Genomic DNA, 25,820 nt, shown 5'->3' with positions numbered 1-25,820 from the left:
AAGAAACCTCAAATAATCACACACACCTTTTTTGACTCTCTCTTCCTCCATAATACACTGCACACTACATGTTACTCTATGATGCAATGGAACACACAGGATCATATATGTTAGTCTAGGCAGTTTAATCTTCTCTGATAGATCCGTGTTACCACTATTAAAAAGCCATTGAATGCAATAAGTGACTCTATGCTAGGGTGAGTGTAAAAACACAACATGAGTCGCATGAACTTGCATGTGCCGACTGAAACAGCAGGAGCACAAGATCCAAGGACAGTAGATGATAATGTTGCGTATTAAACTTTAAGCCGTCAGGGCAAATGTTGCAGGGTGACTGCTCAGCCGAAATGTGGCTCCATAGAGAGCATTGGCATTTATGATAAAGGCCATGAGACCTTTAGTTTTTATATCAAAATGGATTTTAAATGTTCTTCATTTAAACAAAACTATTGAAATTAAGGAAAGAGACAAAATCTGTCTGCTCAGAAACAAGCCACAGAAGCATGTAAGAAAGCAATCTTAATGGTAGATTCAGACTCAGACATCGAAGGTGACCTTCTGCTAGCACCCAAGACAAATAATGTTCCATTCAGGAATGTGTGAAAGAGAGATTATAGAATCACCTTAATCCAGCACTAAACTAAACCAGAGTTGAGTGTACATCTCTGCACATCTTGCACATTACTTCATTGGAGTTTTGGAACTCTCAAGGACATTGTCGGTACAACTATATTGCACATACTGGAGAAAGTATGCTTCTTTTTAGCAGTTCCAGAAGAAATAACCCTTATTTTGAGGCTTAGGTGCGCAATGTTACTGCCTCGCATATGCTGAGATTGACAGGGAAATAGCAAAAAACTACAAATGATGGACATATGAAATAAAAACAGAATATGCTAGAAATACTGAGCAGGTCAGACAGAGCCTAATGGGCCTGTTCTACTTGGCGATTTTTTAGGCAACTGCCGGCGACTGTCATAGTCGTAGCAGGTCGCTAAAAAACCGGCAAAAACCTACGTCATCCCGGCGACAACCTCCGACAGCACCTAAGTCAGGAGAAGTCAAGCTATGCTCATTGGCGTCAAACCCACTGTTGGCGAAAAATTTTCAACATGTTGAAAATTTAGCGGCAACCAGAAAGACACCATGACTTTTTGCGCGACTGAGGAGACTACTCCTGGCGACCACCGATGAACATGTGGTGACAAACTAGTCGCTTGTAGTTGCCTAAAAAATCTGAAAGAGTTCACATGTAAGGTAAATGATCTTTCATCAGAATAAATCCATAATTACTTTCTTTCGTTTTTAGATCGTGTGCGCACAACTTTTGTAACCTTGTAATTTTGGATATTTAAACTATTTTAGTGATGTTTACCTATTCTAAACTGCAAATTAAAATATAGGTTCAATTGACATTGAATTCTTTAAAAATCAAAATGATTATAACTGTCTCAGCTCGTATTACATTTCATCCATTGAATTTAAAAAAAATTATACAGTCCTGTTTTCACTCAAAAACTGCATCTGTGTATTTTAAGAAATGACAAGCAGCAGAAATGTTTACCAAGCTAAAAGCCGTTGCTTTTATCTGTACCTTTTTGCTCTCTGTTCTGCAAACATTTCCTACTCTACGTGATCACATTTTTGTTAATTCCATCTGACATTAAGTTGCACAAATCTCTTACTTAATAGTTCGCACTACATGCTAGTAAATCCATATTAACCAATGTCACTTCATTTTCTTTATCCATCCTCTTGTTTATTTCACAATAGAATTCAATGTTTTATGAATAAAATATATCGTTAAAAGGATTAAACGTAGAACAGTACAGCACAAGAACAGCCCCTTTGACCCCCAATGTCTGTGCTGCACATGAGGCTAACTGTATTCATTGTCTGAGTTTGATTGCTGAAAGCAGGCTAATAAAAATTAGGTGCAGTTGTGCAGCCTACATTTACTATTTGTTTAGTTAGGTCTACATTTGTGTTTGCTAATGTTCAATTTCAAATGGTTTATTAATGGAAAGGGTGCGTTCGCGCGTGCACAACTGATCCGGCCCACATGAAGTCGTATTTTGCCCAACCCAGCCCGTGGCCTAAAATGAGTTTGACACCTCTGGTTTAAAGTGAGAGAGGAACGATTTAATAGGAAACTGAGGGACAACATTTTCACGCAGAGGTTGGTGGGTATGTGGAACGAGCTGCCAGGGGAAGTAGGCAGGTAAAATGACAGTATTTAAAAGACATTTGGACATGTGTGTGGACAGGAAAGGTTTAAAGGGATATGGGCCAAATGTGGATAAATTGGACTGGTTCAGATGCGTCATCTTGATCTGCATGGACAAGTTGGGATGAAGGGCCTGTTTCCATGCTGCAACTATGAGACATTGTAGAAAGGGTGCAATTGTTCTGGAGAGGATCCAGGGGTGATTTATGAACGTGTTGGCAGGGCTGGAATTTTTTTTCCACTTTGAAGAAATTATTTGATAACTGGGATTGTATTTTCTGCAGCAACGAAGGTGATGAAAATACTTAGTTGAGATGAATTATATGAGAATAGGACCTGTTTCGCTTAACAAAGAGTGTAGGAAGGAATTGCAGATGCTGGTTTAAACTGGATAGACACAAACATGGAAAAGCTGGAATAACTCAGCAGGACAGGCTACATCTCTGGAGAGAAGGAATGTGTGACGTTTCGGATCGAGACCTTCAAACTGAAGAGGTTGAAAACCAGCCATATGGATGTAAAACACAATGACTGGAGATATGTGTTATCCAACTAAGGGCAGAAATCAGAATCATGTGTTCATCTTTATTGACGTGAAACCATAATAAATATATTACAGAAAAAAGAATTTAATGGGGTGGCATGGTGGAGCAGCGGTAGAGTTGCTGCCTTACAGCACCACAGAGCCAGATTTGATCCTGACTACGGGTGCTGTCTGTACAGAATTTGTACATTCTTCCTATGACCACATCGGTTTTCTCCGGATATTCTGGTTTCTCCCACATCCAAAAGAAGTGCAGGTTTGTAGGTTAATTGGCTTCTGTAAATTGTCTCTGGTGTGTACGATACAACTGGTGTATGCTGGTCAGTGTGGACTTGGTGGGCCTAAGGACCTGTTTCCATATATATGTTTTACATATATCTTAATTTAATTGAAACATATACTTGATCGAATATGTGGGATTATTTTTGTCTTGTTTCTATAGTCAAAGGGTAAGGTTGATTAATTTATTTGTAGCAGAACAGAGATGGAAGACTGACTCACCTTGTTTCTATGTTTTTTTTTCTCTATATATATATATGCATAACAGCATGAATTATAATCTGATTTCCATACATGAATATACTAAGGTCATTCATGTGCTGCACCTGTTGACCAGAGCCTGGCTGTACTGTGGAATGTAATTAGGAATGTAATTTAGCCAAACCGAATCCAATTTAAAGCATAAATGTTACATTCAAGTGTAAGTTAAAAGACTCGCTACTGACACCCCCCTCTCAAACCCTCCCCCCATCAGTCGCTACGCTCCCTCAGGCCCCGGGACTAGCTGCAGTTCCCAAGCCGTCTGCGAGCACCGGGTCAAGCTGCAGTTCCCAGATCGCCTGCGTTCCCCGGGACTAGCTGCAGTTCCTAGATCGCTTGCGTGCCCCAGGACTAGCTGCAGTTTCCAGGTCGCCTGCGTGCCCCGGGACTAGCTGCAGTTTCCAGGTCGCTGACGAGCCCCGGCACTGGCTGTAGCGCCCAGGTCGCGAAAACAAATTGAAAAAAAATACGCCTGCTGGCCGGATGATTTCGGGTTATGGGCCGAAATGCAACACCTCACACTTGCTAGGATTAAACTCTATCTGACGTTTCTCCACCCATTTATGTAGCTGATCTACATACTGTGTACACTTTGACAGTTTTCATCTCAGTCCACGAATGCAAACATCTGCAAACATGCTAACCGACCTGTCTACATTTACATCCAAGTCATTTATATTTTTATCACAAACAGCAGAGGCCCCATCACAGATCCCTGTGGAACTCCACTGGTCACAGACCTCCTGCTAGAATATTGTCCTCCATCCACAACCCTCTGTCTTTTATCAGTAAACCAGTTCTGAATACATACGATTTAGTCACTGTTAATCCCATACATCAAAATCTTCTGAACTAACCTAACATGGGGGACATTATCAAATGCCTTACTAAAAGGAATGTAGACAACATCCACTGTCCTACCCTCATCAATCGCTTTTGTCTCCTCCTCAAAAAACAATTGGTAAGACATGCCATGTATAATGTCATGCTAACTGTCCGTAATTAATCCATTATCTTCCAAATGGGAATAAATCCAATCCAAAGAATCCTCTCCAATAGTTTCTATATCACTGATGTGAGGCTCACCAGCCTATAATTCCCTGGCTTCTCTCTACTGAAGTGAACAGATTTCCTATGGTTTGACTATATTGTTGAGGTGTACAAATTCATGAGAGGAATATATCGGGTAGACGCACAGAGTCTTTTCCCCAGAGTAGGGAATTGAGAACCAGAGGGCATAGGTTTAAGGTGAGGGGGGAAAGATAAGTATCTTACTTTACTAGGAACCTTTTAGGAACTTTTTCACATGAAGGGTGGTAGGTGTATGGAACGAGCTGTCCGAGGAGGCAGTTGAGGCAGGTACTATCAGAACGTTTAAAAAACATTTAAACAGGTACATGGATAGGACAGGTTGAGAGCGATATGCGGCAAATGCATGCAGGTGGGACTAGTGTAGGCGGTCCATGTGGGCAAGTTCGTGTTTCCACACTGTATGATTCCATAACTATTTTGCTTCTTTGCCTTTGACTTTCACGTTGGTGTTTATGATGGTTTTGCATTTTGTCACCTCCTCTGCAGGAACGACGGAGCGGGTATGTCTGATCCAGGGAACAGTGGAAGCTCTCAATGCAGTGCACAGCTTCATTGCGGAGAAAATCCGGGAAATGCCTCAGAATGTGGCAAAGACAGAACCAGTTAGTATTCTGCAGCCTCAGACCACAGTGAACCCCGATCGCATTAAACAAGTAAGTTACCAATCGTTTTAATATTAGAATATAATTTGAACTTGAAATTGAACAAGTGATGGTGGGGGCAGGATCATTATATCAAATCAATAGTCAGGTGGATGGCAGAACAATGTAAACTACAAACATGCTCAGTCGAAGGGAGAGCAAATTGTGACTGTGGCAATTGGAAATTTAATAGAGGAACCTATTTGCCTACAACATATTTCGATGAGGTGATAAATTAATAAGCCACTCAGGTAGCTCCTACCATGTTCCCAAATCATCTTCCGAAATAATGAAACTGTTCATTATTTCTTTGTAATAATAGTTAATTTAGTTCAAGATATTGAAAATAACGTTAGGTATTTCTACCATGTAATGAACAAAGTTCTAGGCAATTGTCCTCAGATTGAGCATTGATCTATATTAGAGCATAACTTTAAGTAGGTTTATTAATTGTGTTGACTAAACATATTTTTAAAGGGAGACTGTCTGCAATGATTTTGAACATGAAGTAAATGGAAACCCTTTTGAATTTAAAAAGAGAAATATGTTTCATGTAGCTTGCACCTATCTGCTTATCCAGTTAGTGATAATTGTGTAGAATTGCTAACTTTTCATATGAGTCAAATCAATTGTGCACTTTTCCTTGGCATCACATTACAAGATGCGTTGAAAATACATTTCTTGCTGTCCCTGTAAATGGAACCAGCTATTTTTCCAGTGTTCTCATTATTTAGTGCATTACTGGTTCAGAGGCAATCATTCCATTTGAAAACGATTCCTTTCTGAAATATTTTTGCTTTGCACTGCAGTATTATTCATTAATGTTCTTGGATGTGCTCTAGTGAGGATTTCCTTTGCAGCCTTTATCTTCACCAGTCGTTCTGTCGAATCAAATTTGTGTTTTTTATAAATTATTAATTGCAGTTTGTAAAGAGAATATTTTTAAAATACCAATGAATTAGAATTTTTGAAATACTGTTTAGAACAGCAGATGATTTAGATGAAGTCATGCTTGGAACTACAATGCACTGAAATTGTGAATGCATTCAGTGTCTTATTCATTTCCCAAGAACAGTGGTGACATTCAGCTCCTCAATAGGAAGAACGCCAATGGCTTTAAAATGAAAGTCTCCAGTGATTCATTCCAGAGTTCTGTTTTAGGAAAATGTATATTGGAGCCATGCAATGGCACAGCGGTAGAGTTGCCTTACAGCGCCAGAGACCTGGGTTCGATCCTGACTATGGATGCTGTCTGTATGGGGTTTTTGTGTTCTCCCCGTGACCTGCGTGGATTTTCTCCGGGTGCTACAGTTTCCTCCCACACTCCAAAGACGTGCAGGTTTGTAGGTTAATTGGCCTCGGTAAAAAAAATTGTAAATTGTCTCTAGTATATAGGATTCCGTTAGTGTACGGGGTGATCGCTGGTCGGCACAGATTTGGTGGGCCAAAGGGCCTATTTCTATAGTCTAAAGTCTATACACATAATACTGTAATGGAAGAGGAGTGCAGTAATTTTTGAATCGCAGTGCAACATCAACTTTTAAAAGCATGCATTAGTAGCATTAGCCTTCCTTAATAGTATGTTTTTAACCCCATTCATTCTATCTTGAGGAGCCAATGAACAAGGTCCACTTTTGAGCAGCAATTTGAAATCAACAAATACTCACAAATAAAGAATATTAGCAAAAATTTATACATTTTCTTTAAAAGCAATAATAGGTCACACACCAAAAACGATATCTTGTGGATCATATTTTTCTGTGTTTTAAGTAAATGCAAAATGACATATTACTCATCTTGAATTATCGACTCTTCTTGTTGACTATAAAGCAAAGTCACAGCAAAAATCTTTGGCACAATTCTTGTATATTATCCATTTCCTGTCATTTGGTTTTCTCCCATTCAGAACCTATTAGAACCAATGTCAAGGATTTAAAATGAAACTGCATAATGGAAATCATCTTTTTAGATAAAAGCATTCATTTTCCAAATTTAACACTCAGCAGTCATTGAATTAAAAGAAGAAAAATCCAAAAGCTAAAGCATCATTTATCGCTGTGGACATTTTTTTTTCTGAACAAAACAGCCCAATGGGTCAATGCACACACAAACAAAAAAACAGGATCATTTTAGAGGGAGGAATTAATTAATTTGCTGTGAAATCATAAGAGAATACATGTGGAGTTTGCACCTTCTCCCTGTGACCTGTGACCTCTGGTTTCCTCCCACATTCCGAGGACATGCGGGTTTATAGGTTAATGGCCTCTGTAAATTGCCCCTAGTGTGTGGAGAGTTGACATGAAAGTGGGACAACATAGAACTAGTGTGAAAGGGTGATCGAAGGACAGTGTGGACTCAACGGACTGAAAGGCCTGTTTCCATGCTGTATCTTTAAACTAAAAACAGTTATTTTATATTGTGTGGGGCCTGTATTGACCTCCAATGTCCAATTCTACCTAGAGTATGAGAAAACCTATTTGCATATTACTTCTGTTAAAAGACCGTGGGTCCTCATCATCCATTCCTTTTTTGTGAAGCCACGAGCACAGAGGAAATATAACTACTTTTATACAAGAATAATTCAGATGAGGTTATTTGGTACATTGTACAAACACAGCAGATGCCAGCAACATGGAAGACAAAATTGAAAATTGTTTGAGATGTATTATCTTTCCATTTCCAGTACAGCTTCTTAGTTTTTTTTTGAAGAACACAAGAAATACTAACAGAAATAGGACATTTGGTTCCTCATGCCTGCTCCAGCATTCTATAAAATCATTGTCGATTCATTACCCCAGTGTATTTTTTCACAACTCACACCATATCCCACGATTCTCCTCATATCGACAAGTCTGTCAATCTCTGCCTTGACTATTTACAGCAACTGAACTTTCGCAGCCACCTTGGTTAGAGAATTCACAAGATCCATGACCCTCTTGGTGAAAACAGTCTTTCTCATTTGAATCCTGAATGGATTTTGCTTTATTTTGAGGTAATGCTTCCCAGTTCAAGTCACCCTGGAAACAACTGCATGTAGTCTATCAAACTCCATTGCAATTTTGCAGCACCAATTTCCTAGGTGGTAAGCTAGAGATCATGAGTTGGAGACTCCATATGGAGACCAGAGTACAGAGAGTTCTCGTAAATGAAAATCAGTTGTAATGCAAACTACAGGTGTAAAGCTTTTTCTTCCAAGTTCGCAGCACCAGTACTCAAGCGATCCTTTTCCCCACTGGGAGCATCTCAAAGATTTGGAAAGTGTTGAAAACCTCTCTTAAAGCTGCAGTAAACATGAACGCACAGATGGAAAGTTGGTGACTGCTGGAGAAAAGAAGCCCTTTAAATAGTTATTGCTGCAGCTAAAACATTAACGGGTATCAACAACTTCTCCTTCGACTCCTCCCACTTCCTCCAAATCCAAGGCGTAGCTATGGGCATTCGCATGGGTCCCAGCTACGCCTGCCTCTTTGTAAGGTACATCGAACAATCACTGTTCCTGTTGTACATTGGCCCTATCCCTGAACTCTACCTCCGCTACATTGACAACTGCATTGGTGTTACCTCCTGCACCCATGCAGAACTCACTGACTTCATTAACTTTACTATTTCCATCCTTCACTCAAATGCACTTGGGCCATCTCCGACATCTCCCTACCGTTTCTAGGTCTCACCGCCTCCATCACAGGAGACAGACTATCGACTGACATCTATTATAAACCACTGACTCCCATAGCTATCTAGATTACACTTCTTCCCACCCTGATTACTGTAAAGACTACCTCCTACTGGCAATTCTTCCGTTTACGCCACATCTGTGCCCAAGATGAGGTGTTCCATACCAGGTCATCGGAGATGTCCTCATTCTTTAGGGAATGGGAGTTCCCCTCTTCCATTATAGATGAGGCCCTCACTCGGGTCTCCTCAATATCCCACAGCTCCACTCTTGCTTCCCCTCCCCCTTTTGTAACAAGGACAGAGTCCCCCTTGTCCTCACCTTCCACCCCATCAGCCATCACACACAGCACATAATCCTCCAACGTCTTCACCACCTCCAACGGGATCCCACTACTAGCCACATCATTCCATCTCCACCCATTTCCACTTTCCGCACAGACCATTCCCTCCACAACTTCCTGGTCAACTCGTCCCTTCCAGCTCAAACCATCCCCTCCCCAGGTACTTTCCCCTGCAACCGCAGGAGATACAGCACCTGTTCCTACACCTCCCCCATTAACTCCATCCAAGGACCCGACAGTCTTTTCAGGTGAGACAGAGGTTCACTTGCACCTCCTCTAACCTCAGCTACTGTATCCGCTGTTCCAGGTGTGGACTCCTGTATATTGGCGAGACCAAGCGCAGGCTCAGCAATCATTTCGCTGAACACCTCCTCTTAATCTGCCTAAACCAACCTGATCTCCCAGTAGCTCAATCCTTTAACTCCCCCTCCCATTCCCACACTGACCTTTCTGATCTGCATTGTCCTCCATTGTCAGAGTGAGGCCCAGCGCAAAATGGAGGAACAGATCCTCATATTTCGCTTGAGCAGCGTACACACCAGCAGTATGAACATTGACTTCTCCAACTTCAAGTAGCCCATGCTTTCCATCTCTCCCCATTCCCTCCCCCTTCCAGTTCTCTGACCAGTCTTACTGTCTCCGATATCTAAGACTGGTCGGACAGTCTTAAGGGCATGTCCCACTTATGCAATTTTTTTCGCCGACTGCCGGCACCCGTCATATTCGCAGCAGGTCACCGAAAATGTTCAACATGTTGAAAATCCAGCGGCAATCAGAAAAAGGTACGACTCTTTGGGCGACTAGTCATGACCCTACAGGCGTCACCCTGCGACATGTCGCCTGTATGATCGTGGTGACGCCTGGTTGGTCATGAGTAGTCGCCCAAACAGTCATACCTTTTTCTGGTCGCCGCTGGATTTTCAATACGTTGAAAATTTTTGGCGACCTACTGCGACCATGACGAGTGCCGGCAAATCGCCGAAAAAATCGCGTAAGTGGGACATGCGCTTTACTGTCTACATTTTATCTCTGTACCACCCACTCCCCTGACATCAGTCTGAAGAAGGGTCTCAACCCGAAACGTCATCTATTCCTTCTCTCCTGAGATGCTGCCTGTCTCGCTGAATTACTCCCGCATTTTTATCTATTTTAACACCAGCATCTGCATTTCTTTGCTACACATTACCAGGCATCCTGCAGTCTAATCTACTAACAGAGAACTGTTTGTGCTCAGGCTTAACTTTTAATGTTCTTCTGCTATTACTCATCATCATGACCTCCAAAGACAACCCGAGAGATTAGTTTAGTTTATTGTCACATGTACTGAGGTACAGTGAAAAGCTTTTTTGTTGCATGCTATACAGTCAGCAGAAAGACAATACATGATTACAATCAAGCCACCCACAGTGTACAGATACACGATAAAGAAAATAATGTTTAGTGCAAAATAAAATCCGATATTAATGGTCTGATTGTCTCCAAAGAGATAAGTGGGAGCATCTGGGCTGCTCTCTAGATTATATCCCTCTGGATGATTTATCGGGCAATAATTTGCGTTTTTTTCCCCCATCTAACTTTCCCCTGTTTATTTTCATGCTTCTCCTGGAAGATGAGGCAATATCATTTTATTACTACCAAATTTTTGCTTTGAGAGTTTAGTATAGTTTAAAGTTTAAAGATACAGCAATGAAATAGGCACTTCGGCCCACCGAGTCCGTACGGACCAGCGATCCCTACACATTAATACTACCCTACATGCACTAGGGACAATGGTATATTTATACTTAGCCAATTAGCCTACAAAGCTGTATGTCTTTGGAGTGTGGGAGGAAACCAAAAATCTTGGAGAAAACCCACGCGGTCAGGGGAAAATGTACAAACTCTGCACAGACTGCACCCATAGTCGGGATCGAACCCGCGTCTCTGGCACTGAAAGCGTTGTAAGACAACAACTCAAGCGCTGCGCTGCCGTGCCACCCCAGAGAGCTTGATTTTCAATAAACGGTTTCCGAAATTGTTATCTACAATGAAACATCTCGCAGTTTTGCTGGAACTTCTGTTGTCAGGTGTCATTTTAGAATGGAAAGGGGTTTTGTAAAAATTATTTTGCCAACTGAAGAGATTCTTTTTGCAGACAGTCTTCCTTCAGCCTTTTGAATAACATTTCTGCAGCACGAGAAAAAACTTTAAAAAAGTGGCAAACAAAAATAATTTTTATGCTGATTTCAGTGAAAATCAAATAATGCTGCCGTAATTTGTTTTCTCTTAACTCTTTGAAATTGATGTAAATTGATGTAAAATTGATGTAAAAATCATTTAAAACTGTGAGTTTTAATTCTCACAAATTATGTTGGAATAATGGGATATTGACCAATTGTTTCAAAAACATAAGTACATATACCTTTATTATAAATCATTTGACTGTGGAGTTCTATAATGGCCGATTGTTAATATTTCATTCAAAACCAAGTAAAATGCCCCACCAGATCTGTTGAAATGTTTAGACTGGCATGTACTGTATATCCTTTCTAAGGGGCATTTACCAGCTATTTGAGTTGATAAAACACATTGCTCCAAATGACCTTGGCTCAAAGCAGTAAATTCAAAAGATATATATTTTTGAAATGTGTACGGAGAAATGTTGTTCAAGAATTTGCTTGGAATTATTCATATTTGTGCTCAATACACAGAGTTGGCTGTACAGTATATTTATTCTGTCCTATATCAGCCACAGTAGGTTGCAATAATTGAAACATATCGAAAAGGCTATTTGAGTTCTATTTGAACCTAGTGAAAAGGTATAATGATTTAATAATTTAGACACCAGCTCTTCATTGTAAATCTCATCCATCCTTCATTGGCATAAGCTGGTTATAAATGAATAATAGTTACTAAAATATTAGCCAAAATAAGCTACCTTGGACTGTTTGCAATTTATTGCATTGTTCAGTATAAGGCTTAAGGTTGGTGATTTCCTCCTGAATTGCTTTATTCCCAGACATTGCCATCTTCCCCAACTACCACCAAGTCCTCTCCATCTGACCCCATGACCACCACCAGAGCCAACCAGGTACAGTATCATCTATCATCTACACCATACTTTCATAGGTATAGAGAACATTGTCCAGCCATGCTGGGAAGGAGGCCTTTCCTGGACTTGAATATTGTGTAACAGGTACATATGTTAATAGCTAGCTATAGATTAGACTAGAGTGCTAATTCCACAGTTTATTGTAGAACATCCTGCCTGCAATATTGCAGGCTTTTGCTTAAATTGATTGACTGCATCTGACACGAAGAAGAAGATATATACTTGTCTCTGTGCTTTTCTGTTTCCAGTTTTCCCTTCACTAACCGGTTTTTGCCTTTTGTCAGAAATAACACTTCTGCCTTCTCAACTGAATGTAGCATAAAGACAATGGTTATCTTAATGATTGTTCCAGCTTTGTATCATGATGTAACTCGTGCTGTGTCCTATTTGAACATATGTAAAGGTCCCAGAATGTTAATGATGACTTCACCAATTTTTGGTAAAGTTGTATCAAAAAGAGGTAAGACCAAATGTGAATTTTGTTGATGGGAGATTGTTCCTGTATATGGCTGTGTGTGTGTGTGTGTGTGTGTGTGTGTGTGTGTGTGTGTGTGTGTGTGTGTGTGTGTGTGTGTGTGTGTGTGTGTGTGTGTGTGTGTGTGTGTGTGTGTGTGTGTGTGTGTGTGTGTGTGTGTTTTAAAAATAAAATGAGAATGACTGCTGTTGTAGAATTTGAGAATACAAATATAAGTTGTTAAGGCTGTGGAGCACAGTACTAATGGTGTATTGAGTTGTTGGAACTGAGCCAAGGAACAGAAGCTTCCTCTCTCTGAAAATGTTCAAGATATCAAACTTTAAGACTTTGGATGCAAACACTCCAAACTGAAGGCATAATGTAATAGTGAGAAATATCTTGATTCACTCTTAATGAACAGTCCGGATCGCATTTAAGGAAAGACACAAAATTCTGGAGTAACTCAGCGGGTCAGGCGACATCTCTGGAGAAAAAGGATGGGTGGTGTTTCGGTTTGGGACCCCTCTTCATGGGAGGTGAAGAGCTGGAAGCAATAAAAGATCAGGACTAATCAGGGCAAGCCACAAATGACGTCAGTCTGGGTTTTGCCTGGTAGGCCCATTGTTGGCTCGGGAAGGTATGATCTCAAGAGAAACAATGTGGAGAACTGTAAAACTGGTAAAACACTAGGGTGGAGGTAGGGGCAATGGGGGGGGGGGGGGGGGGGTAGTGTAAGATGAAGTTACTTAAAATTAGAGAATTCAATGTTCATACCACTGGGTTGTAGTCTACTCAAATGAAATATGAGGTGCTTCCCTTCTTTTCAGTCTGTTGAAGGCTCCCAACCCAAAACATCACCCATACTTTTTTTTCCACAGAGATGGGACAGTGTTTGACTTTATCTTAAGAAATGAAACTGCAAGGTGGTGGGCATTTGGTGGGGGAACAGTGGGAACTTGGGAACAGTGATTAATATTCTGCAAATTTCAAGGTAGATATGGAAAGAGATGATGTTGATCCTCACATTTTGGCCATGAATTGGGGAAGGCTGATAGTGCAGAGACGATCTGGTGAAAGTGCTTTGGGATCAGATGCTTGTGTGTGAAACGATAACTGACATGTGGGAGTGTTTCAAAAGAGAGTTGGCATGAGTTCAGGAACCAATTTTTCCAGCAAGGATAACAAGATTAGGGCTCCATGGATGACGCTGAAGATTTGATCAGGGAAAGAAAGAAAACAGATGACAGGTATAGGAACTGGAGTCAAGGAAGTCTCTTGCAGAACCAGAAAGAGAAGGCTTGAGTTAAGGAGAGGCGGGATGGGCTGGAATGTTTTGCCCTAGAGTGTAGACTTTTGAGGTATGATCGTATAGAAGTATCTAAAAACAAAAGGGGCTTATTGGGGGAGATGTGGTGGATGATAACATACTTTTTCTGCAGAAGGGGACAAACCAGGGTTGGACAAACCAGATAGATTTTAGGTGGAGGGGAACAATTTAGAAGGGTCCTGAGGTGCAACCTTTTCACACTGACGGTGCTGTGTATATAGAGCGAGCTGCTAGAGGAAGCTGTAAAGGCGGGTACAATTACAATCTTTAAAAGACCTTTGTACAGATACATGGATAGAAATGATTTTGTGGGATAAGGGGCAAATGTAGGTGGATGGTACTAGCTCAGATAGACATCTTAGTCGGTATGCATGAGTTGGACCAAGGACTTGCTGCTGTGCTGTATAACTCTATGACTCTATATTGAGTGTACAGGAGTGAGATTAGGAAAGAAGTTAGGAGGGTAAAAAGGAGCCAAGAAATACTCATGGCAAGCAGGATTATGGAGGATCACAATACATTCCATAAATAGGAACGGGACCTGAGGTAGCTGAGGAACGAATGAGTGCCCTTATGACCCACATAAATAATCTATTTGGGAACTTGGCAACATGGATGAGGTGCTAAATAAATACATCATCTGTATTCACCAAACAGAATGATATAGAGAATAGTGAGATCAGAGGTGGTGCATGAGTGATCTGCAGCATGGCAGTATAAGGAAGGAGGAGATGTTAGATGTTATTGGGGACACAAGAGAAGATGCCATGTGGTAGACTCACCCAGAAGTTTAAGGTGCAAGGGACCCAAAGCATGCTGGCTAATTTGATTCAACATTGGTGATCGAAAAAGGAGGGTATTGGTGAAAGAATACTTTTCACATCAGAAATCTGTGACCACATGAATACCGCAGGAATCAGCGCTGGGGCCCTCTTTGTTTGTGATTATATATTAATAATTTTGGTGTGAATGTAGGGAGTATGATCATTAACATTGCGGGTGACATAAAAACTGGTGGTGTTGTGGATAGGGAGGAAGATTGTCTCGGGCTATATCAGGGTACAGTGCAAATGGAAGATTGGGTGGAGAATTAGCAGGTGGAGTTTAATCCCATACATGTGAGATGATGCGTTTTGGGAACTCAAATAGCTGTAGTTTATGGAATAAATTGTAGAGTACTAAGGGATGTCGAGGAACAGAGACACCTTGGAGTTTACATCCGCAGTTGTATGAAAGTAGCAACACAGGTTGACAGGGTGGTGAAGATGGCATTTGGCATGCTGGCCTTCATACAATAGGATGGAGCAGAGAATATAAAATCATGCAGCAGTTTTACAAAGTACAATGACGAAGACCTCACTTCCTTATTTGTGCAGCTCTGTTCACCACACACTCGCAAGGATCTGGTTGTGTTGGAGACAGTGTAGAGGAGATTCACCAAGATGTGGCCTGGATTGAACGACCTTAATAACAGGGAGTGATTGGATAGGATGCATGAAGGAGGCTGAGGGATTATTTGATCGAGTATGTAAGGGGCACAGTTAGTGCAGAGAGTCAACATGTTTTCCCCTGGTGGTTTATTAAAAGCAAGAGGCATAGGGTTAAAGTGAGAAGAAGGAGTTTCAAATAGAATTTGAGAAGTATGTGTTTCTTTTGCACAGAGAATGCCTGATACCTGAAATTTTTTACCAGTGAAAGTGGTGGAATCACATTCCATTATGTTTAAGGGACATTTGGACGATCAATTGCAATGGGAAGGCATGTAAGGATATGGACCTAAAATGCAGGCAAAATGTATTAGTATAGATGGCCACAGTTGGTTGGCATGGATGTGGTGGGCCGAATGGCCTATTCTGAGCAATGGATCTCTATTATTCTTTAAGTAGAAATTTCAGCTACTCACTATGTAGTAATGGATTACTTAAATAAAACGTTTTAACAGAGCAGGAGACCTTTGCATGATATCTGATCAGTGTACCCGAATAAGTTTGAAATGAAGTTGAAATTTGTTCCCTTACAATTACTTTAGGTTTACAAATTAAAGACTCTTACAGCTCATGCCTTCAAAACTCTGCAGCCTCTCTAGCTCCTTTATCTTCATCTAATTCTGCATGCTTGTGCATTTGTGTTTCTTATCATGCTTCTGTTGAGTGCTGTGTCTTCAGTAGTTCAGCTCTAAATCTCTCCTGGTTGCAGTTTTCCTTAAATCTCTCCTGTTTAAAGCTGTTCTGCTTTAAAAAGCCTTGCAAACAAGCTTCTAGCCAACTCTCCTAAGAACTTCTTATGTGAATCGTTGAGAAACTTTCTTTGGTAATGCTCCTGGTAAACACCTTGCCACAAAATAGGACCTAATCTTTTACCCTAATGGTGCATTGTATAACAGGCCCTTTATTATACCCAGTCCTTTGCATCCCACTCACAAAACAGCATTACTCTGATTATATTGGATACTTTATGCAGAAATGTATTAATTGAAGACGTTATTAATCTACAACAAAATAGTCTTGCCTTGTGTAATACCTCTCCTTGACCTAACTTCAAGTCCTCACTCTCATTATCAAATGATGTAATGACTGAAGGTGGTTATTTTTAATGATATGGAAATAATCAAGCATAATGGCGGGACTGTTATGTGCTGAGAGAATGGAGCAGCTGGGCGTGTACACTCTGGAGTTTAGAAGGATGAGAGGGTATCACATTGAATCATATAAGTTTGTTAAAGGTTTGGACACACTAGAGGCAGGAAACATGTTCCCGATGTTGGGGGAGTCCAGAACCAGGGGCCACATTTTAGGAATAAGTAGTAAGCCATTTAGAATGGAGACGAGGAAACACAGAGAGTTGTGAGTCTGTGGAATTCTCTGCCTCAGAGGGCGGTGGAGGCAGGTTCTCTGGATTCTTTCAAGAGACAGCTAGATAGGGCTCTTAAAAATAGCAGTCAGAGGATATGGGGAGAAGGCAGGAATGGGGTACTGATTGTGGATGATTATCCATGATCACATTGAGTGGCGGTGCTGGCTCGAAGGGCCGAATGGCCCACTCCTGCACCTATTGTCTATTGTCTATAATGTCTGATTTTGAATCTCCAATTATGGATATTATTTCTATTTAAGTTTGATGCAACTTATTCTTAATCAATGAGTACATGAGCTGTTCAAAACATGTCAATACCAATTCTCCAACATAACAATTAGCCGTCCATTCTTATGAGTACAAATTATGTTTGGGATATGAATACAACTAAAAAATAAGATGATACAATGTAATACAAAGTTACTCTTTCATATTGTCAAAAATATATTCTGTTTTCTACAACTGTTTCATTATACTACTACTTTCCTCAGTTTCAAACACTCTCAAGGTCAAAAATGAATTGTACATTGTTTTCTGAAGTAATCTACGGTTGAACAAAAGCAGGATTCCACTAAAAGAAATCTCTCCAAGTGAATTGATAACATTATTTTTTATCACCATGATCCTGCGTTGCAATACTATGCACAAAATAGGCTCTAGACATGCGACATGCAAAATACAGAATATTTTAATGCTGTTTGAGGTTATGGGGAGAAGGCAGGAGAATTGGGTTGAGAGGGAAAGATAGATCAGCCATGATTGAATGGGCCGAATGGCCTAATTCTGCTCCTATAACTTATGAACTTATGTTCATTAAATTAAATAGGTCAGTTGCCAGAGGTGAAGAAATTACATTTGTAGAAACGTTGAGGCCACTGGACTCTACCTTTGAAATCATCAATGGAAAAGAATGACAGCTGCATTGGCAACTGTCACTTGGTACGTCTTGCACTTGAAGCATGTCGGAATAAATCTATGCCTTACTTTCCTGCTAATAAACAGGCTGTTTCAGTCGATTGTCTTATTTGGAAGACTAATGGGCAAAATTGGCACACTTGTACTAATGGAAGTTTACTGGGGGCACAATGGCACAGTGGTAAAGTTGATGCCTTACAGCACCGGAGACCCAGGTTCGATCCTGATTACGGGTACCGTCTGCATGTTCTCCCTGTGACCGTGTGGGCTTTTTCCAGTTTCTTCCCACATCCCAAAGACGTGCAGGTTTGTATGTTAATTGGCTTCTGTAAATTGCCCATTGTGTGTAGGATATGAAACTGGGATAACATGGAACTAATGTATGGATGGTCCTTGGTAGGCACAGATTCAATGGGCCGAAGGACCTGTTTCCACATTTTATCTCTAAACTAAATTTTACTTAATAATTTATAATAAATTGGAATCAGATGTAGGAATCTTACAGTCCTTTTCCTTGTGGACTCCAACGCTACTATTGCCCCTCCTGTTTTTGAAACTGCTCTGCAGCTGCCCTCATGACTTCTTGGTGGTTTGAACAGACTGGGTATGCTTTAAGTTCATTATTCTGTGATTAATAACACGGCTGACATTTGTTTTAAGAGTAACAGTGATTAACATTCACATCAGTGTCTTGATAATCCATTTGCAGCACAGCAGTAAATTGGAAAAGGTTGGAGAGGGGTAATCTCTGACCTGTCGACATACTTTATAGGTAAGCAGCATATTGAGATTACCCGACATGAGCAATTTATCACTATTGTGTGTTGACCAAGATTAGGTTTATCTGGAGAAAGACTGAGACTGGAAGCATAATGTACACAATCTTAGAGTTAATAAGATCCGCATAGGGTTGGCATGTTGCCTTGGAAACAAATTGATTTTTGTTTTTCCATTATCACCTTAAGGGCAATGCAGAGAGAAAACAATTGGTTAAAAAAAAAGCTTGACAACACACAAACCTGAATTATTGGACATTTGTTACTAACTAAGGCTTAGCCCAAAATAAAATGCTGATCAGTTTTTGTACGCTGGGTAAACCCAGACAGTTGATTTCTTGTTTCATTGACAGCAATGTTATTAACTTTTAATTGAACTGGAGTCAAAAGGAATCAACTTCAATTCTGCAAAGTTGCAGTATGAGTGTATGGAAACACTTTGAACTACTTTGATGCTCCTTATTAATTTGCACTCGTATAACAAATGGCTCTGACTTTCCTGGAGAATTGGATCATTTGAATAACACATCCATCTCTTGGCACCCCCGTAATGCCAAAAGATAAAGGAAAATATGGATTGACTTACCTATTTAATCATCACACTCCATATTTTCTTGGGAACTTTGCACAGTTGCACGATGATATTTGCTACAAACAAAGTACAAAGAATATTATCACTGCTTCATCCCTCCCCTGTTAAGATCAATGACGATCTCTATTTTCTTGCATTTAACCAGTTTTCACACCATTTAACCACTTGCACTGAAAGGTAATGGCTGAATGGCCTGCCAGAACATGATTTATTGCTCGAAGATTAGGTTTAAACTCCCACTTGTTAAAAATAAATTACTGTTGCAAAGATTAAACTACTATGATCTTTGAATATCTACAATACTTAATGCACCTGGGATCTTCAACTTCAATGTTACCACACATATGTGCAGAACCAAATCAATTTATGAAATCACTTTCAGAATGTAATTGATTTTCCATGACGACAGAAACCACAAACACATCAACGTTTTATTAGCTGGAATTTGCTTCTTAAACCCTATCGTCTAAAATCATATTCTGTATCGGCACTGATTTGAATTTTGTGTCATTGGTGACCATCTCTCCATTAATCCTTAGCACTGTCACACTATAATGAAGATACAATTTTTGGTTCTTTACTGGAGCTGCAGCCAAATAACTTGTATTCACTGAATATTCTAAGACATACCTCCTTAATTTGGTGAACATTTCCACCTCCTCCCTCACCATGCATGCCAAGTTCATCTGAAGAAGGCATCGTATGGCACCTGATTAAGTGTCCAAACCCGAAACGTCACCCATCCCTTTTTCTCCAGGGATGCTGCCTGAGCCGCTGGGTTACTCCAGCACTTTGTGTCTTTCCTCAATCCCAAATTCATGTTACTGTGCATTCTAATTTTGGTAGTCTATATAATTTTTATTTCGGTAGTCCCACTACTCTCAAATAGTATGTGAGAATTGATGCCCCAATCTCAGCGATTATTCCATGGAAAAAAAATGGAAGCATTTCACAATTATAGCCAATACCTACCAACACAACCCAAGCCAATACCTACCTCATTGGAGACCCTCAGACTATTTTTGATCAGACTTTACTGGACTTTTTCATATAACCGTACACTTTGGATGGCTTTCAACAAAAGCTTTTCATTGTACCTCGGTAACACATAACAATAAACTAAACTCATATTTCTATTCACACTCCTGTTTATTCACATCCTCCACTCACTGCACAAGAGGATTGATTCTATAATGGTAATGTCTGCATTTCCGCACTGCTCCCTCACCCCTTCCACCTCTCCAACCTAAACCACAACATTCCCACAGGACCAAATAGATGTTTTAATCCAGCTTTCAGGGTGCAGCTCCTGGTTCCTGTAGCTGAGGTTCAAAATGAGCAGACTGAACTACCTGCTTTATAATGAAGTACGGGACCCGACAACCCCATATCAGCAATCAGCAAAGTTTCTACCATGTTGGTACGAGGCTATTAGGACAAGCAACAGATTCCTGCAGGGTGTGGAGGTTGTATTCATTCGAAGAAATTTTGAAGGCAAGCAATTTCTGTCTGATTACTGCAGAAACTGGGCCTGGTTCTGTACTCTATTCTGTGCTACTAATGCCTTTCTAATCTTAATATTTTACTAACTGAGGACACAAAGTCCGCTGTTCCCTCCACATCCTCATGAGGAAAGGGAGTGGGTCCTAAAAGGCAACACTTTCATCCTAAAACCAAGGATCTAGACTCTCCAGTTGGGACTGTTAGGGAAACAGTCAACATCAATCCCACTAAAATTCCATTTTAATTCTAACTGCAAGAGAGGATAAACCCTTCCTACTCTGCCTCTCTTCATAGAACAAATCTCTCACCCCAGGCCTCAATCTGGTCAATCTTTGCATGATCTTTAAAGGTTGAATTCATAAGTAGATCAAAGCTGTACACAGTACCCCAGGTGTGCTTTCTCCAAAAACCCTAAATAAATAACTTGCAACCCCACTGTACTTGAGTTTGAACTGATTGTTACTTTGTCTGGTTTAGCTGATCTGTTTGGATAGCATGCAAAACAAAGCTTTCCACTGTACCTCAGTACACGTGACAATAACAAATCTAAACATAAGCCACTCTATCCGGAATATAAAACAGGCTAGAATTTGGGGCAGCACAGTGCACAATGGTAGAGTTGTTGTCTTACAACATCAAAGACAGGTTCCATCCTCAGGTTCCATCCTGACTACGGGTGCTGTCTGTATGGAGTTTGTACATTCTGTGACTGCGTGGGTTTTCCCCGGAAGCTCCGGTTTCCTCCTACATTCCAAAGATAGACAGGTTTGTAGTTTAATTGGCTCGTGAAATTGTAAATTGTCCCTAGTCTGTAATTAGTCTATGGGTGATTGCTGGTCAGTCCAGTCTCGGTGGGCCGAAGAGCCTGTTTCCGCACTGTATCTCTAAAATCTAACATATAACAATGATTTAGGATACCAATAGCTGTTAATTCATTGATAAAGATGCACAAATTACTCCACGCACCATCGTTCACAGTGCCATGCAGCACAGAAACAAGCCTTAAGGCACACCAAGCCTGCACCTACCATGAAGCACCCATCTATACTAAACCCCTTTGTGTTCTCCTCACATACCCATCATCTACTCCAGGTTCCATCACTCACCTATGCACCTCTATCTAATTTACAGTGGTACAGTGGCCACAGTTTACATTGCCAGGAGTCAAGGATCTGATCTATAGGAAGCAGTTGAGCAGGCTAGGACTCTATTCTTTGGAATGCAGGAGGATGAGGAGTGATGTTATGGAGCTGTATAAAATCATGAGATGATTAGATCAGGTAAATACACAGAGTCTCTTGCCCAGAGTAGGGGAATCGAGAACTAGATAACATATGTTCAAGCGATATGGGGAAAAGGCAAGAACCGGGTACTGATTTTAGATGATCAGCCATGAGAAAACCCACAGGGTCACAGGAAGAACGTACAAACTCTGTGCAGACAGCATCCATAGTCAGGATCAAACCTGGGTCTCTGGCGCTGTAAGGCAGCAACTCCAGTGATGCACCACTGCGCCGCCCCCAAGATAGCTGAACAGCAATGAGAGCTCACAGGTCCTCATGCACCATGTAATATATCATGATTATGGCAGCAATTTAAGATCCATGCCAGCACTTGTGCGTTGCATGTGCCCTAACGGAAGCCGTGACATCAGCCCCAAAACTGCACTGTCATGGTGGAGGTTTGCATACCTGAACTGAGTTGATCATGACATGTGTACTGGGAAGGAAGGGTGTCTAAAAACCCGGTGCCCTGTTTTACTGGATGAGTTTGCTGGTAACCTTGTTAGTCATGCAGAAACACGGAACTGCAGATATGGTTTTACAGAAAAGGACACAGTGCCAGAGTAACTCAGCGAGCCAAGCAGCATCTCTGGAGAACATGGATAGGTGATATTTCAGGTTGGGACCCTTCTTCAGACTGATTGTGGAGGAGTGGGGCGTAAAGAAAGCTGGAAGAGGAGAGAGGCAGGACAAAGCGTGGCAGGTAACAGGTGGACACAGGTCAGAGTGGAGGCTTTTGATAGGCAGATGGTTGAAACAAAGGCCCGAGATTAAAACAATGTGTGAGACAAAAAGATTGAAGAGTTGCAAATTGTGAAGCCAGAGGACCGAATGTGGGGGGGTGGGGGGGGGGGGGGGGGATAGGTGCGAGTCCAGGTAAGCGCAGGAAAGGAAGGTCAAAGAAAGGGGAGGTGTGGGGAAGAAAAGGAGGGGGGGGGGGGGCTGTTCGAGGTTACCTAAAATTGGAGAATTCAATGTTCATACCATTGGTTTGTAAGCTACCCAAGCAGAATATGAGTTGCAGTTCCTCCAGTTTGCATGTGGCCTCACTCTGGCAATAGAGGAAGCCTAGGACAGAATGGTCAGTCTGAGGATGGGAAGGGGAGTTAATGTGGTTAGCAAGAGGGAGATTTCCCTCAAGATGGCGGCGCTGGCTTAACACCTGCGGCCCACCTGCAGTCCGTCTGGTTTTTTTCTTTGTTTTTGTTCCTTGTCATGTTTTAGTTAATTTTGTTTTATTAAGTTGTGTGTGTGTGGGGTGGGAGAAACATGCTTTGGTCTCTTCCTTCGGGGGATGCAACTTTTTCTTCGGTCGTATTCCCCGTCCCCGTCTCCGTCTGCGCCGAGGCCTAATGGCGGAGCTGGCGTCATCAGAGCTGTAGCAGCGGCAGCAGCGGCGGAGACCCGACTCGGCCCTGGAGCTGTGGCGGCGGCTGCGGCAGCAGTAGTGGAGACCCAACTCGGCCCCGAAGCTGTAGCGGCGGCAGCAGCAGCGGAGACCCGACTCGGCCCTGGAGCTGTGGCGGCGGCAGCGGCAGCAGCAGTGGTAGCGGAGATCTGACTCGGCCCCAAAGCTGCGGCCGCGGCAGCGGCTGCAGCAGCCGCGGTAGCAGAGACCCGACTCGGCCTAGGAGCTGTGACGGAGGCAGCGGCAGCGGAGACCCGACTCGGCCCCGAAGCTGTGGCGGAGGCAGCGGCTGCAGCAGCAGCGGTAGCGGAGACCCGACTCGGCCTAGGAGCTGTGACGGAGGCAGCGGCAGCGGAGACCCGACTCGGCCCCGAAGCTGTGGCGGAGGCAGCGGTAGCGGAGACCCGACTCGGCCCCGAAGCTGTGGCGGAGGCAGCGGCTGCAGCAGCAGCGGTAGCGGTAGCGGAGACCCGACTCGGCCTAGGAGCTGTGACGGAGGCAGCGGCAGCGGAGACCCGACTCGGCCCCGAAGCTGTGGCGGAGGCAGCGGCAGCGGAGACCCGACTCGGCCTCGGAGCTGTGGCGGCTCGGCGCAGAGGGAGAATAAAGAGGGAAGAGACATAGACTTTAAGATTTTGCCTTCCACCACAGTGAGGAGGTGTTTGGTGAACTCACTGTGGTGGATGTTACATTTGTGTTGATTGTGTGTTTTTGTCATTTTTTTAATTATATGTATGACTGCAGGGAAACAACATTTCGTTCAGACCGAACGGTCTGAATGACAATAAACGAATCTAATCTAATCTAATCTAATCCAGTCAGCCTTGGCGGACCGAGTTCAAGTTTTCGGCAAAACATTGTTTACCATCTAAGTGTTAGAGATCAAATTACTCATGAAAAGCACTAATGAAATGCAGTTTGCAAATGAGAAACAAAGTCTCTATGAAAGACTGCAATATCTGATAATTGCTAATTAGAATTAGACAAAGCACAGAATAAATCACTTGTCCTTCCTACTGACTTGCTTTCTTTTATGCTCCAATGTCTGTCCTTTCTGAGAAATATAGACCCATTTGCAGGCATTTGTTGTGCGTAAGCAAAACACAGAAGCAATTTTCCACAGGATACAATGGTGGCACAGTGGTGCAGCGGTAGAATTGCTTCCTTACAGTGCCAGATTCTGACCTCCGGTGTTGTCTGTATGGAGTTTGTTCGTTCTACCTGTGACTGCGTGGGTTTTCTCCGGGTGCTCCAGTTTCCTCCCACACTCCAAAGAGGCACAGGTTTGTAGGTTAATTGGCTTCTGAAATATCCCTAGTGTGTGGGATAGAACTAGTGTATGGGTGATCTCTGGTCGGTGCAGACTCAGTGGGCCGAAGGGCCTGTTTCTACGCTATATCTCCAAACTAAACTAAACATTGCTCTAATGATATTTTCCGTTTGTCTGGCTCCCATTGGGAAATTGACTGGAGCATTTCCACATGATTTCCTTTGTAGTGATGTTGTTACCTGTGAGCAGGTGGATGACTGCAAAATCATCACATGTACCGTGGCAATTACTTTGATTGCCAAATTAAGTTGCAATAAGCTGCAATGTACACCCATTATTTATTACATACAAGCAACACAAAGAACAAGCACCACAGCTAATCGCCTAGTAGCAATGAGTTGAAGGCTCTCCTCCCCCTGTGTGGCAACATTTCACTCACAGCATCTACCAGACTCACTTTGCTATGTTTGGTTCATATGGAGAGATATCACTGTGTGTGTTCCCTTGATAATCGCAGCATCTTGGTGTAAACGCTGTCTTGTCTGCCAGAGTTATTTGCCCATAGTCCGCAATGATGTGGGTCTCAACCAGTTAACTAGATGTCATGGGGAGTGGGGACGTTATTTTGTTATTAAAAATGTTATTTTGTCCGAAATATTTTAATTTCAGAATAAAAAAAATATTCGAAAACAATTCCGACATTCTCAGCAGCAGTACACACATTCATTAGCATTGTATTTGGTATTGTTCACAAAAACTGTAGTTATGCCAGGCTCCCTTGCCACTCCTGTAGCCCCCTGGGGTGATATCCCATAGAGGAGGAGCCATCTTGGGGAACGGCTGCTAACCAGCAGCTGTCCGTTTAATTCACTTTTTTTTTTGAAGTTTTTAGTAAGTCCTGTGCTTCGTCTGTTGGAGAAATGGACTTTTTAATGTGGGGGGTAGGGGGTAATTATACTTCTAGGTCCCTACCTGGTCGGTGAGGCAGCTTTTTCTCCGGGCTGCCCCGTCGACCCGTCCTCGTGGCCTACCAGCGGGCGTGGAGCGCCGTTTCCTGGTGGGGGACCGCCCAGCACCTCGGCTTCGGTGGCGGCACAGCGCTGGAGCGCTATCGCGGGGCGGAGTGGGCGATGCCTTGCCTGGGTCGCCGCGCTGGATCGACGCGCTGGAGCTCCGGTGAGCTGTGACCGCCGAGATCAACACCTCCGGGCTGCGGGTCTGCGGAGCGGAGCGGGCGGCACCGACTCTAACATCGGGAGCCTGGGAGCTCCAAACCGGCGCGGCCTTG

General features: G+C 42.3%; 1 protein-coding gene across 4 annotated transcripts in view; it reads left to right on the top strand.

Annotated features, from left to right (window-relative positions):
* Positions 1-25,820, top strand: part of nova1 (NOVA alternative splicing regulator 1) — a 246,843-nt gene that overhangs the window by 164,048 nt on the left and 56,975 nt on the right. For 3 of the 4 annotated variants that reach the window (XM_033026976.1, XM_033026978.1, XM_033026979.1), the window contains 2 exons: positions 4,890-5,056; positions 12,059-12,130. In XM_033026976.1, the coding sequence (XP_032882867.1) occupies positions 4,890-5,056; positions 12,059-12,130 (239 nt within the window). The remainder of the gene's footprint in view (positions 1-4,889; positions 5,057-12,058; positions 12,131-25,820) is intronic. The other variant, XM_033026977.1, reaches the window with a different exon arrangement.

The sequence above is a fragment of the Amblyraja radiata genome, chromosome 9, assembly GCF_010909765.2.
Source record: "Amblyraja radiata isolate CabotCenter1 chromosome 9, sAmbRad1.1.pri, whole genome shotgun sequence".
Taxonomy (NCBI): Eukaryota; Metazoa; Chordata; class Chondrichthyes; order Rajiformes; family Rajidae; genus Amblyraja; species Amblyraja radiata.
The sequence above is the reverse complement of the archived record's forward strand: the minus strand, read 5'-3'. Positions and strand labels throughout refer to the sequence as shown.